This window comes from Barbatula barbatula (assembly GCF_947034865.1).
Source record: "Barbatula barbatula genome assembly, chromosome: 22".
NCBI classification, from domain to species: Eukaryota; Metazoa; Chordata; class Actinopteri; order Cypriniformes; family Nemacheilidae; genus Barbatula; species Barbatula barbatula.
This window is the reverse complement of record NC_136785.1, coordinates 125,604-139,503: the sequence shown is the minus strand read 5'-3', so window position 1 is coordinate 139,503 and position 13,900 is coordinate 125,604. Positions and strand designations below refer to the sequence as shown.

General features: G+C 40.1%; 1 protein-coding gene across 2 annotated transcripts; it reads right to left on the bottom strand.

The window, feature by feature from the left end:
• Window positions 1–821: 821 nt before the first annotated feature.
• homer1 (homer scaffold protein 1) lies at window positions 822–13,466 on the bottom strand. Of its 2 annotated transcripts, XM_079485881.1 has the most exons (10): window positions 13,085–13,466; window positions 6,386–6,542; window positions 5,171–5,302; window positions 4,994–5,086; window positions 4,643–4,660; window positions 3,933–4,063; window positions 3,016–3,175; window positions 2,769–2,879; window positions 2,618–2,698; window positions 822–2,529 (listed from the first exon to the last, which is right to left on the bottom strand). In XM_079485881.1, exons 1-10 carry the CDS (start codon window positions 13,087–13,089, stop codon window positions 2,335–2,337), a joined length of 1,083 nt encoding a protein of 360 aa, XP_079342007.1. In that variant the 5' UTR covers window positions 13,090–13,466; the 3' UTR covers window positions 822–2,334. The 2 variants fall into 2 exon arrangements, with proteins under 2 accessions (XP_079342007.1, XP_079342008.1); XM_079485882.1 differs by lacking the exon at window positions 4,643–4,660 and having other exon boundaries at window positions 13,085–13,452.
• Between the last annotated feature and the right edge of the window lie 434 nt (window positions 13,467–13,900).

Sequence of the window (13,900 nt, the reverse complement as noted above, 5' to 3'; positions counted from 1 at the left end):
GACCGTTTAACAGTACGCGTGCATTACAGATTCGCCTTCTGACCGCCGGGCGGCGCCAGTGAGCAGCCCAGGTCACGTGATGAGCCGAAGACAATAATGTTTGTGTACATTTAAAGGCGAAATCTTTTCCTAATCTTGTGAGGCTTTTACTCAAAGGTGCACAGTTATGCATTAACCATCACACAAATATCTTATTTAGAGATATTTTTAGCAGTACCGTATACATTAAGATCCAAATATAAATGTGAGTATCAAGAAGATGCTTGTTTTCGTAAACTCCGGCCATTAAAACATTCGGCTAATTGTTCATTCGAAAGTCCTAAATTTCTTTATGAAAACTCTTCCAATAAGTCAAATATAATAAACTGCGTTAAAAAAGTACAACATTAACTTACCTGCACGCGCGTGACTCTTGAGGGGACGATGTTCACAGAATGTACAGAGATAATAGATCACGATTCACGAATCCACTCGACGGTTCTTCAAAAGTGAAGTAAGTTACTTCCAGTGATCGCATGATATTGAACATGATTATGAAATGTCGCTTTATTTCAATGATAAGTGCCACACACCGCTCGCGCTTTAATTCAATACAGCCGGCGAACTTCCTCTGCACCATATAAGGAAAACGAGGCTCTAAACACGCACGTGCACAGTTCACGATCAATCACGAGGAATTAAGTTTTAACAAACAATCAGTTATTCACTTGTATATATGATTATCACATAAATATATCATAAGTTTTTACAAAGCAACAATGATATTTGTTCTAAAAGCCTGTTCACCAGTTTAAGGTTATAAAGAGAATAAGGACACTGCAGAAATTAATCATTTTCCTCTTTAATTTGACTAAAAACTCATAATTACAATTACGTGTTTCAGCATGTTGTACCATCAAGATTTGAAATGATTGAGTCTCTCAAATGTTTCGTATCATGTCATGATGATAAAGTCGCCCAATGTGTGTAAACCCACCTGCTGCAAAGCCCTTAAAGTTCTTCACATAAACATGAATAAATCCTCATCTCACACACACAACATCACTGGACTTTGGCAATAATGTCCTCGTAACAAAGGCGACTTCAGCTGGACACGAGAGGAAAATATTCACATTTAAGGTTTGCCTTTGAATTTCTGTTCAGAAATACTGCCAGCGCCCCGTAATCAAAACAACCGTGTCCACATAGTAGTAAATAATAAAAAGGAAAAGAGAGAAGAAAACATGTTTGTACCTGAAATAACTAGAATAAATGCAACCACTGTGATTAAATATATATTTCTTTACAATAAATAACCAGAACTGGTACAGTAGGCCTATCAAGTAAACCATTGCACACAAAAAACAACAAAACAAACCGCAATTTCACCTCAATGTCTGATAACGGCCCTTTAAACAAGTGCACTAAAAAGGTGTCATATTTATTTTTAAAAAGTGTTTAGAAAGCAAAGACAATTATATGCACTGAAGAATCCTTGCATTGTGTGTGTGTGTGTGTGTGTACATGTCTCAGAAAAGAGTTGTGTAAAATACCTGATAGTGTCACTGGAGTTCATAGTTTCTCTTGTATTGCTCAGATTGTGGAAGTTTATTCATGGAAGAGTTTCAGGATGTTCTTTTTCCAGTTGATGTAAATAAAGTTCCACGTGTTTGTCGATCAATCCAGCAGGATTGTATATGTTGAGATGTTTGGACGCTGCTCCACACGTGATCTGTCAATCAAACCTTTCATTCATAGTTCCTTCTTTAGTGTTTTTATCAAAATTGATTGGTTTGGTGATTTTTCATCTTCTCTTTTGTACCTCTGTGAGCAAAACGGAGCAGGAGTCAAAGTACAACATCAGGTTCCTGCTGCTGAAATAATGAAACACAACTACAAAACTTCCACAACTGCTGTGGTTCAGTGTTTCCTTCATGGCAGACGCAGTAAAACCTGCCTCACATCAGTGTGTGTCTGTAAACGTCTGTGTGTGTTTGTGAACGTGTGTGTGTGTTTGTATTTCTGTACAGATCAGTGTGTTTGTGAATGTGTGTGTATTTGTGTGTCTATACAGATCAGTGTGTGTGTGTTTGTGTGTCTGTACAGTTCAGTGTGCGTTTGCAGGCATGTGTCAAACAAATACACCCGTAGGCGTGTGTGTTTTGGAGTACTGTGTTTACACAGCCTTTTAATATGTGTGTGTGATGTCCAATGTGTGTCTGTTTACGCTCTGCTGTTAGATGTGTGGGTTTGTGCACTGCTGTGGTGTGTGTGTGTTTAACATGCATGTGGAATGTGAGATGATCACAGCAGCTCACTCTCTATATAATATTTGTGACGGTGTGACATGTGTGTTTAACTGCTGCCGCTCTCGATGAGTTTGGCCAGAGCGTCTCGCAGTTCCGTCAGCTCAAAGATTTTTCCGTCCAGCAGGTCGAGCAGCGAGCGCAGACTCTTGCGGAAGCTCTCTCCCTCCAGCTGGCTGTTCTCCAGACGCTGCTCCAGATCGGACAGCTGAGTTTCTAACTCGGTGTTCCTCAGCTCTTTCTCCTGACATAACACACAAACACACACGACTCAAACTCACTGGTTCTCACGTGCTTTACTCTGCAGCGTACGCCGGAGCGCTCAGGTTTACCTGTAACTTTTGAGCCAGCGAATCTTTCTGCTCTTGCAGCTGGTTGGCGTTTTCCACCTCTTCCTTCAGTTTCTCCAGTTCCTGTGGGAATGAAATGAGGTCAAAGCTCAGACGCTTCACAATCAGGCAGCTGAAGATGTTGGAGTCTCACCTGCTCTTTAGCTTTGAGTTCAGCCTCCAGCTCCTCGATGGTTTGATTCAGTTCTGTTTTCTGAGTTTTGATGATGCTGGTTTGTGCACTTACACACTCCAGCTCTGTCACCTGACGTCACACACAACAACACAACATATAAGCCATCGCATATTTCACAGGAAGACATCCGGCAGGATTTGATCGAGCGGTGAGATTCTCGATGACATCATCAATCATTCAGTGAATTTTATACAGACGTTCTCACGCGTTTGTGGAGTCTCTCGGCCTCGTCCTGATACGCCGCCAGCTGCTGTTTCCACTGTTTGACGTTGGCGGTGGATTCCAGCAGCGCTGCCGTCAGTTTGGCGTTGTTTCCCTTCAGAGCGGCGAGCTCGGCCTCCCAGTGTTTGGTGATGGACGTGGAGCTGCGTGAAGAACATCTTAATTACAATTTACTAATGACATATTCAATAGAGTATTTCACGACTTATTACTACTGACTTTCTATATCCTACATCAACTTTGATTAGTTCAGTGATTCAAGGATGGATGTGACACGGTTCTATAAACTTAAAACTACATTATGTAATATTATTAACTGACCAAAGTTTATTACAAATGTGAGAATTATACATTAAATCACAGATTTTAAAGTTAGACTTTGAATTTTGATGTCAATTCCACTATTGCACACACACATATTACACAAAGTAATTAGTCTAATTACATCAGAAGTAACTGTAATTCAACTACAGAAAAGAGTGAAGTAATCCCTTACTTTATTTTTTCAATGGAAAAGTGATTAAATTAAAGTAACTAATAACTTATTAACTAGTTGCACCCAACACTGGAAATGACACATCACTTCCGTCAACATCTGACCCATCAGTAAAGTAAAAGCGTTTGATAAATGTCAATCAATAATCAAAAAACATTTCAGTAATACTTATATTCTTCAGTAAAACACAAATTCGCTGTAACTGTGTTTCACCAGAAATTATTTAAGTGCGTTTTCATCCATATTTCATGTTTGCCTAACAGTGTTTTAATGTAATTCTGCTGTGGCATCCAGAGAAGGTGGCAAACTATAAAATATGGATGAATAAATTCATTGACACATGAAATATTCCATTTTGTTCAGGAAGTGGAAAAAGATGAATGTTTGTGTGTTGTAGTGGTCACCTGTGAGGGAAGGGTACAGCGTTGGGCTCTGGGCGACTCTCAGCGTTAAACACAGCATCAGGTGTCGCTCGCTCGTCCGTTCCGTTGATGCTCTCAGGAGTCACAGGAGACTGAAGATCTGTGGCTGATTCCTGTCACATCACAAACGTTCACATTCACTCTCAACACGCGAAACACTTAAGATCTGAGAGCTAGAGGAGAACCTGATTGAAAACATGACCACACTAGCGCGGAAGCACTGTTGTCATTGTGCATTTGTAAGAAACAAGAGTAAAACATCTCAGATCAACGTCATCTCTGAACAAAGACAGGTTCACACTCTGTGATTTCACATTTGACCCCAGGTGATAATCTTTTGTCTGATGGCTAGTTTGACACGTTCACCATCAAAGTCATCACATTTTTCTTCCCATGAAATTCTGTCCGTGTCACAAATGTTGAGGGTCGGTCCTACACTGCGGCCATACCCAAATCTCCATATGAGTCTTGTTAGGGGTGTCCTCAGTTAAATCCTCAGTGAAACATTTCATTAACAAGTCACGTAGTAGATAGAAAGGTGGTCTTCAGAAGTGAAAGCTAACGCTGTAATGACACCTCCACGTCTATTTATAAAGTGAACACACTTGACAGATATGAGGAGAACACAGGCGTGTGTGCAGATGTGCAGTCACCGTACGAAGATATTCAACATTCATCTGATTCATTCTTACCTTTGCTGTGATCCGAGTCTGTTTGTGTTTCACAGCATTAAATGACATCACAAGAAAAATAAAAACATCATCATCATGATCATAACCACAGCGGTTACTGTCTGGCTGACTCCAGGGGTTAAATGAGGAGAGAGAGAAGCACTCACGTTTGGTCAATTTTGGAAAGGTTCAGATGGATTCTGGGTAAGAGATTCAGGTGAATTTGAGTTTTTGTGGGATTCACTTCTTACCTTAAAACGCGGAAAACACGAAACAGACTTGCGCTTGAGAAATAATGTGAACGAGGATGTAAATGCGCTTTCAAAAGGAAAACAGAAGAAGAATGTACTGAGTGATGTTCTATTAAAGCACCTGTGACGGTGAGCTGGTTAACTCCATCTTCTCCTGAGATTTCTCCTTCGCTAACCGTGCCGCTTCTTTAAATTCCACAAACTTTTCTGCAAACTACAGACAGAGATGAAGAAGACAAACAGATTTATAAAGCTGACGGGGGATCAGGAAGAGAAGAGAAATAAGAATGAGTCTCACTTTACTCAGATGAGCCTCAGAGGAGAAGCCCAGACCGTACACCGTATTCGCTCGACTGTCGGCCCACTGACCAAACTTGTGTGAGGTTTTGGTGAAGGTCATGTTAGGAGTGATGGTGCTGTTGATGATGGCCTGCACAAAACAAAACGTCACATTTACACACACACCTGATCTTCACCAAAGGATTGTTGGAAATGTTCTTCAATTAAACACATTTGATTAAGTCCTTTTTTAATAAAGGTATTTTAAAATTATAACTTTTAACCAAAAATTGTATGTACTATATTTAAGGGGTTCTGCAGTTCCCAAAGTGAGGTTTTGCTCAGATGTGTTTGTTATAAATTTTGGGTAAAGATTTGTAGTGAATATAGTTTTGGGTATGTACACACACACACACACACACACACACACACACATCTGTGTGTGTGAGCGTTATGCAACCAAACCCAACCCAGTCAAAAATAACTATGCAGCCCTCCACAGGGCCTCTGTGTGTGTGTTTCTGGTAAACCCTGCAGTGTGTGTGTGACCAAATGTCCCCACAAATATAGTAATAGGAGTTGTTATAGATTTTGTGTGCATTTTTTGCTCTCCTTGAGAAAAACAGCTTGTAAATCCAATTGAATTATGTTTATTTAATGTGTAAATGCAGAAAGGATTGTGTGATGGTTACAGTATACAAAATGGGTAGTTGACAAATAAACTGCAATTTTGCCTTAATGAAGAAAAAACAACAACAGTGAAGACCATCTCTACTATAAACAATTATATAAGACAATATTAATAACATTTAGTTTTCCAGTAACACCATAGGACAGATGTGCAATATATTTGTCAACTACCCAATTACAGTCTGTACACTATAACATGTCTTTGAAAAGTCCTCACAATGTATGAAAACAAATGTATATGTGTGTGTGTGTGTGTGTGTGTGTTTGCGAGTTCGTGTATATACGGTTTACAAGGACACAAAGGTGTGTAATGAGATGTGTATAACAATGTAATTATGGTTTACTGGGAGGCTTCCTGTGTCTTTGCTTCACAAAATGACTTAAAAAAATGTTTTTGTTCGTTTAAAAATGCCCAATGTTTTCTGTGATGGTTAGGTTTAGGGAATAGAATAAACAGTATAAAAATCATGACTTCTATGGAGAGTCCTCGTCAACCATATATTCAAGTGTGTGTGCGAGAAAGAGGTTCGACGAATGTTGTGACCTTTGTGCCGTCCAGACTGATGATGCGGTAGACGTTACGTGTGCTGTCATAGAAATATGACACAGTAACAGCGTGTTTGCTGGTGGGCACCCAGTTCTTTTTGGTGTTGGGGTCGATCTGGAAGACATGAGCTCTCGTGCTGAAGATCGGCTGCTCTCTGGAGGACAAAGGTAAACATTTCATCACAACACTGGAAACAGTCCAGACATATTTTTCAGCACTGCAGTCACATTTGCAAAACTAAACATTTAAAGATGGAAAAATCTTTTTTAAGTGAATTCACTGTGTTCTTATAATGTATATATCCTGAACATTAAATTATATTACATTTAAGATGTCTGCACATTTATTAAGCAAGAAGTCTAAATCAAAGCATTGCTTAACAAGCTTTAGTTTGACATGATTGTGCTTTTAATCCAGAGAAATCACTTCTGTGTGTTTATAGTAAAGCGTTGACCTTCTCAACATGACCACGCCACAATCGACCCACGATTCAACGCAACAAATCAGAAAAATCAGCACACACCCCAGCTACCGTTTCCCACAATTCCTCTGTGAGGGGTGATCAATAAGAACAGTAATGTGTGACACAGAGCGACACCAATCCACATTCACCACACAAAGGAGTCCTGGATTATCCAAAGGCAGACAGACAGTGAGAGAGAGAGAGAGAGAGAGAGAGAGAGCGAGAGAAACAGCTTTAGTCCAGGGCTGCATATCACTCATTTTATCTGATGGATGCTCTTCACAGTCATTTATGAAAATCCCAGCATGCAAAGCGTGTTTCCCTGTTCCTCCACTGTACAGAACATTTCAACAGTTACACAAAATCAATGTCTCATATTTGCATTGAGATAACCCTCAAGCATCACACACACACACAGTGATGATGATGTGTTCACATCAGACTGCTGTCACATCTGTACACACAACACATATTTTACATCAGTGAATCTACGTGCAGAAATGTGAATAAGCAAACTCACAAAAGTTAAATGACAGCGAACTGCTACACAGTCAATGTAAAAAACTAAAAATCAATTTCTTCATGTGCAGTTCTCTCATAACAGTCTCCAAACATCCTTATACCATGGTCTGTCTGAATACTCGAATCTGTTTGGCTGGAAGGTGTGCATTAAAACAAGGGATGGGCGATAAATTATCGGCCTATTAACGGTCATTTTTTATGTTATCGTATGAAAATTAAATTTAGGCCGATATATTATAGCCGATAAATTATGAATGATTTCCTCTGGTTAAACTTCTTCAGCTGCTCACAGTTCAAATTCAGCACAATTTTGTCTTTCTGTCGTGATCATTATCTTACTGATATTAGCTAAACATTGTTGATGTAGAGACAGTATGTAGATATTTATAAATGTGTCAGTTAAAGGAACAAAAGCATATAGTGTGAATCAGACTGCTGCTGAAGTGTTGAGTTCAAATGTACATTGCAGCACAGAGACTGAGAGTTCTTATTTAACAGAGAACTACACAGAGAAAGACAAGAGGTGTTGTTCTGATCTATAATACCACTCAAACCTCTGCTGTGTCACAGACCTGACTTCTCAAAAGTATCAATACAGTGGCCCTAGCACTGTACTTACAGTGAACTATGTGCTGTACTTACTGTACTAACAGTGGACTCTGTACTGTATTAACTGTACTAACAGTGGACTACGCACTGCACTCACTGTACTAACAGTGGACTCTGTACTGTATTTACTGTACTAACAGTGGACTCTGTACTGTATTTACTGTACTAACAGTGGACTCTGTACTGTATTTACTGTACTAACAGTGGACTCTGTACTGTATTTACTGTACTAACAGTGGACTACGCACTGCACTCACTGTACTAACAGTGGACTCTGTACTGTATTTACTGTACTAACAGTGAACTCTGTACTGTATTTACTGTACTAACAGTGGACTCTGTACTGTATTAACTGTACTAACAGTGGACTACGCACTGCACTCACTGTACTAACAGTGGACTCTGTACTGTATTTACTGTACTAACAGTGGACTCTGTACTGTATTTACTGTACTAACAGTGGACTCTGTACTGTATTAACTGTACTAACAGTGGACTACGCACTGCACTCACTGTACTAACAGTGGACTCTGTACTGTATTTACTGTACTAACAGTGGACTCTGTACTGTATTAACTGTACTAACAGTGGACTACGCACTGCACTCACTGTACTAACAGTGGACTCTGTACTGTATTTACTGTACTAACAGTGGACTCTGTACTGTATTTACTGTACTAACAGTGGACTCTGTACTGTATTTACTGTACTAACAGTGGACTCTGTACTGTATTTACTGTACTAACAGTGGACTCTGTACTGTATTTACTGTACTAACAGTGGACTCTGTACTGTATTTACTGTACTAACAGTGGACTCTGTACTGTATTTACTGTACTAACAGTGGACTCTGTACTGTATTAACTGTACTAACAGTGGACTACGCACTGCACTCACTGTACTAACAGTGGACTCTGTACTGTATTTACTGTACTAACAGTGGACTCTGTACTGTATTTACTGTACTAACAGTGAACTCTGTACTGTATTTACTGCACTAACAGTGAACTCAGCACTGCACTCACTGTACTAACAGTGGACTCCGTACTGTATTTACTGTACTAACAGTGGACTCTGTACTGTATTTACTGTAATAACAGTGGACTCTGTACTGTATTAACTGTACTAACAGTGGACTACGCACTGCACTCACTGTACTAACAGTGGACTCTGTACTGTATTTACTGTACTAACAGTGGACTCTGTACTGTATTTACTGTACTAACAGTGAACTCTGTACTGTATTTACTGCACTAACAGTGAACTCAGCACTGCACTCACTGTACTAACAGTGGACTCTGTGCTGTGTTTACTGTACTAACAGTGGACTCTGTACTGTATTTACTGTACTAACAGTGGACTCTGTACTGTATTTACTGTACTAACAGTGAACTCTGTACTGTATTTACTGCACTAACAGTGAACTCAGCACTGCACTCACTGTACTAACAGTGGACTCTGTACTGTATTTACTGTACTAACAGTGGACTCTGTACTGTATTTACTGTAATAACAGTGGACTCTGTACTGTATTTACTGTACTAACAGTGAACTCTGTACTGTATTTACTGTACTAACAGTGGACTCTGTACTGTATTTACTGTACTAACAGTGGACTCTGTACTGCATTTACTGTACTAACAGTGGACTCTGTACTGTATTTACTGTACTAACAGTGAACTCTGTACTGTATTTACTGTACTAACAGTGAACTCTGTACTGTATTTACTGTACTAACAGTGGACTCTGTACTGTATTTACTGTACTAACAGTGAACTCTGTACTGTATTTACTGTACTAACAGTGGACTACGCGCTGCACTCACTGTACTTACAGTGAACTATGTGCTGTACTCACTGTACTAACAGTGGACTCTGTACTGTATTTACTGTATTTACTCTGTACTGTATTAACTGTACTAACAGTGGACTACGCACTGCACTCACTGTACTAACAGTGGACTCTGTACTGTATTTACTGTACTAACAGTGGACTCTGTACTGTATTTACTGTACTAACAGTGAACTCTGTACTGTATTTACTGTACTAACAGTGGACTCTGTACTGTATTTACTGTACTAACAGTGGACTCTGTACTGTATTTACTGTACTAACAGTGGACTCTGTACTGTATTTACTGTACTAACAGTGGACTCTGTACTGTATTTACTGTACTAACAGTGGACTCTGTACTGTATTTACTGTACTAACAGTGGACTCAGCACTATATTTACTGTACTTACATCGGGCTCACACTGCACTTACTGTACTAACAGTGGACTCTGTACTGTATTTACTGTACTAACAGTGGACTCTGTACTGTATTTACTGTACTAACAGTGGACTCAGCACTATATTTACTGTACTTACATCGGGCTCACACTGCACTTACTGTACTAACAGTGGACTCTGTACTTACTGTACTAACAGCGGACTCAGCACTGTTCTTCTTGTACCTACAGTGGACTATGTGGTGTACTTACAGTTGGCTCAGCACTGTACCTACTTTACTTACAGTGAACTATGTGCAGTACTTGTTCTACTTACAGTGGACTTGGTACTGTACTTACAATTGGCTCGGCACTGCTCTATTTTCTGTCATCTACTTATCAGCTCTTATCATACAACTGAGGCTACATTTGACTACATCACAAAGTGTGTCTGAGAGAACTCTCTCTCAGACACACAAATACAGGCTAAGGGTGAGATTGTCCATCAGGTCACAGTGCAGTCATCATCCAACCAATCAGAGATCATAGAGCTGTAACACATCATCATCATCATCATCATCATCAGTACAAACACACACGTCTGTAGCAGATTTAAGCTGCAGGAAGAACATTTTACTTTTATGTTTTTCATAAAACTGACATCTGTCAATCATAAAAAACCCTAATTACTGTAGTTTTGATTGTTTAATACTTCTATTTTATTGAGCATGATTAACATTAAAGGGGTCTTGGGGGGCAAAACGGATGGAGACCTAGCGGTCCTGCTCCTTGATTTGTAAGTGTTATTTGTAAATTTTTTGTTACTGTCCTGTATTTCCTAACGTATTTGTTATTAGTCTGTGTCATTGGCGCACCACTGGTTCACACTTTAAAACCGTAAGGTAGCTGAGAGATAATATATTGTTGCTGGTGTGGATAGCTAGCATGTTGTTGTGTCTCATCATGAATGTGTGTAGTGCTTGTAAATGAAGACTAAAAAAAAACACAATGCGTTGTGGTAAAAAGTAGCAGATTCTCCTCTTTGCTCCGCCTCTCTGAAACTGGGTGAGCATACGCTTTAACATAGAATGCATCTTTTGATCCCACACTTTCATTTTAGCAATTTTACGTGTCTAATACATGCATGAGCAACTTATAACATACCAAAGACACAGAAAAACACGTATTCGCGCCATAGGACCCCTTTAGGATCATGGGTTTGACTGATCAAATGTGCAGAACCATGAATGCAATGAATGTAACCTTATGGGTTACATCAAATTCAAAGCTTTGCACTTGTCCTACAAAACTACTGGTTCGACACCCCCGTACCTTCACCATCTAGACGCCTGCCCTCTCCCAAAAAGTAAAAAAATCACTCTCATGTACAGTACCGTCTCCGAATCTGTTCCAGGATTGTGTAGTGATCTGCCCGCTGCTACAAGATCAGCAGATTCTGTAGCCATCTTAATAATCAGCTGAAAACACATCTCTTCCGTCAGTACCTGACCCATTAATACAGACTAGTGATGCACCGATAACGATAACCGATGATTCTTTAACATTTGAAGCTGATAACCGAAATACTGGCCGGTATACAGTATCTAAATATGAATATAACACTGACTGAAACAAAAGGCAAAAAGTGGGCGACTGCTTTTATTTAAAAACATTCACTGCAGAAACAAGGTTACCATTAGTTTTCAAACTGACGGGGTCAGCTGTGGCCTGGTGGTTAGAGCGTTGGGTTTGTGATCAGAAGGTTCTAATCTCAGTGTCAGCAGGTCATGACTGAAGGGCCCTTGAGCAAGACATCTTACCCCTGATTGATCTGCAGTAATGTGACACTGTATAAAACTACCTGTAAGTCGCTTTGGATAAAAGCATCTGCCAAATGAATAAATGTTCTGGTATATTTTTTATTTAATAACCAAACTATAGATGTTCTTCCAGAGCAACTCAGAGAAGTGTTCTTAATATCCACGAGTCTAACAGATCTCCAGACAGAAAGCATTCAGCAGCAGTCTGATTCACACTTTATGCTTTTGTTCCTTTAACTGACACATTTATAAATATCTACATACTGTCTCTACATCAACAATGTTTAGCTAATATCAGTAAGATAATGATCACGACAGAAAGACAGAATTGTGCTGAATTTGAACTGTGAGCAGCTGAAGAAGTTTAACCAGAGGAAATGATTTATGATTTATCGGCTATAATATATCGGCCTAAATTTAATTATCGTCCGATGCCGATAAGATTAAAACGACCGTTAATCGTCGGATACGACACGGCAATAATTGATCGTGAATCCCTAGAAATAAAGATGTAAACCATTAACGCACCACTAATACTGTAACAGTACATCAAGTCGTCTTCTATGAACCCTGTGGTCCATACAGCTGTGATTCAGCCACCTGTGCTGATGATGTCACAAGCCACTGATGACATCATTCCTATAGAACAGAACCGAATGCTGATCAACTACTGGAATTGTGTCACCAACAGGAAAATAAAAGGCCCGTTACTTCATCACATTATAAAAAGAGACACAACACGGATGAATATTTGCTGATAACGGCACATTATCACAAAAGTGCTACAGATACCATGACGGGGACAGAGGGCATCATGTCATCGGTTATCACACGGTACCGCGATGTTGAATCAGAAGAGTACAGCATTTTATGTCAATTAATGTTTTCCCCAATCAAAATTATACCGCGACTGGCGACGGCAACGCGCCGCGGTATCATCGGTGGAAACCGTGGCGCGGTACACGGCCGTGCAAACGATATATGGGATTCCGATTTATATATATATATATGTGACCGTGTTGATTTTAACGTTAAATTCATCCATCAGCCGAAGTAAATCACGGTAACGTACCCCATTTTGCTGGCGCGTGCTCGGCTCCTCTGTGAATGCGTCCGTGTTTTAATGTCGCGGTTTTTCGCGTGTTTTCAGTCCGACATGATGCGCTTGTGAATCTGACAGATTCCTGCACAAATCCTCAAATACATCCACACCGAGGAAGAATCACATCCAGTCGTGGGTGAAGTGCTGCAGAGACATCATGTCCGCCTCCATCAGCTCACACAGACTTCAGCTGATCAATGATAGAAATCCACACAGATCGATCAAACGTGAAGTGGAGATGTCGACGAGTCTGCTGTCATCTGCCTCCTCCTGTCATCTCATTCATTATCCGTCATCGCGCTCTCACGTCACGCCTCCGAGCTCGCCACTCTGACGTCATGGACAGTACGCCGTGCATTTCACTTCCGGCGGCGCGCACAGAGCTGCACGGGCCGTGATCTCATTACACGCGCACTCTTGTGTGGATCTGGATTCTGCTGTGAAATCACACATCTGGTTTACGTCTATATGGCGTCTGCAATACATCGTTTGCTCATCTGCTATAAAATGTTTATGATTTAGAATGGATGAACAACAGCCCTTTCTAAGATCTTTAGCAGATGTTTTTAGGCAGCAGATGTTTAGCAGACGTCTCTGAGATGAAAAAAATATGTATTGCGCATGTAAATGCAGATGTCAAATAGACGTAAGCCAGATGGATTGTGCTATCTGGGCAAGTTTGACACATCTAAAGTAAAATCAACATGTATGATTATCAATAGTGAAGACACGCGCCTGTCACATGCTGTTTTCTGTTGAGTGTCATGAAATATTCAGATGCCGCAT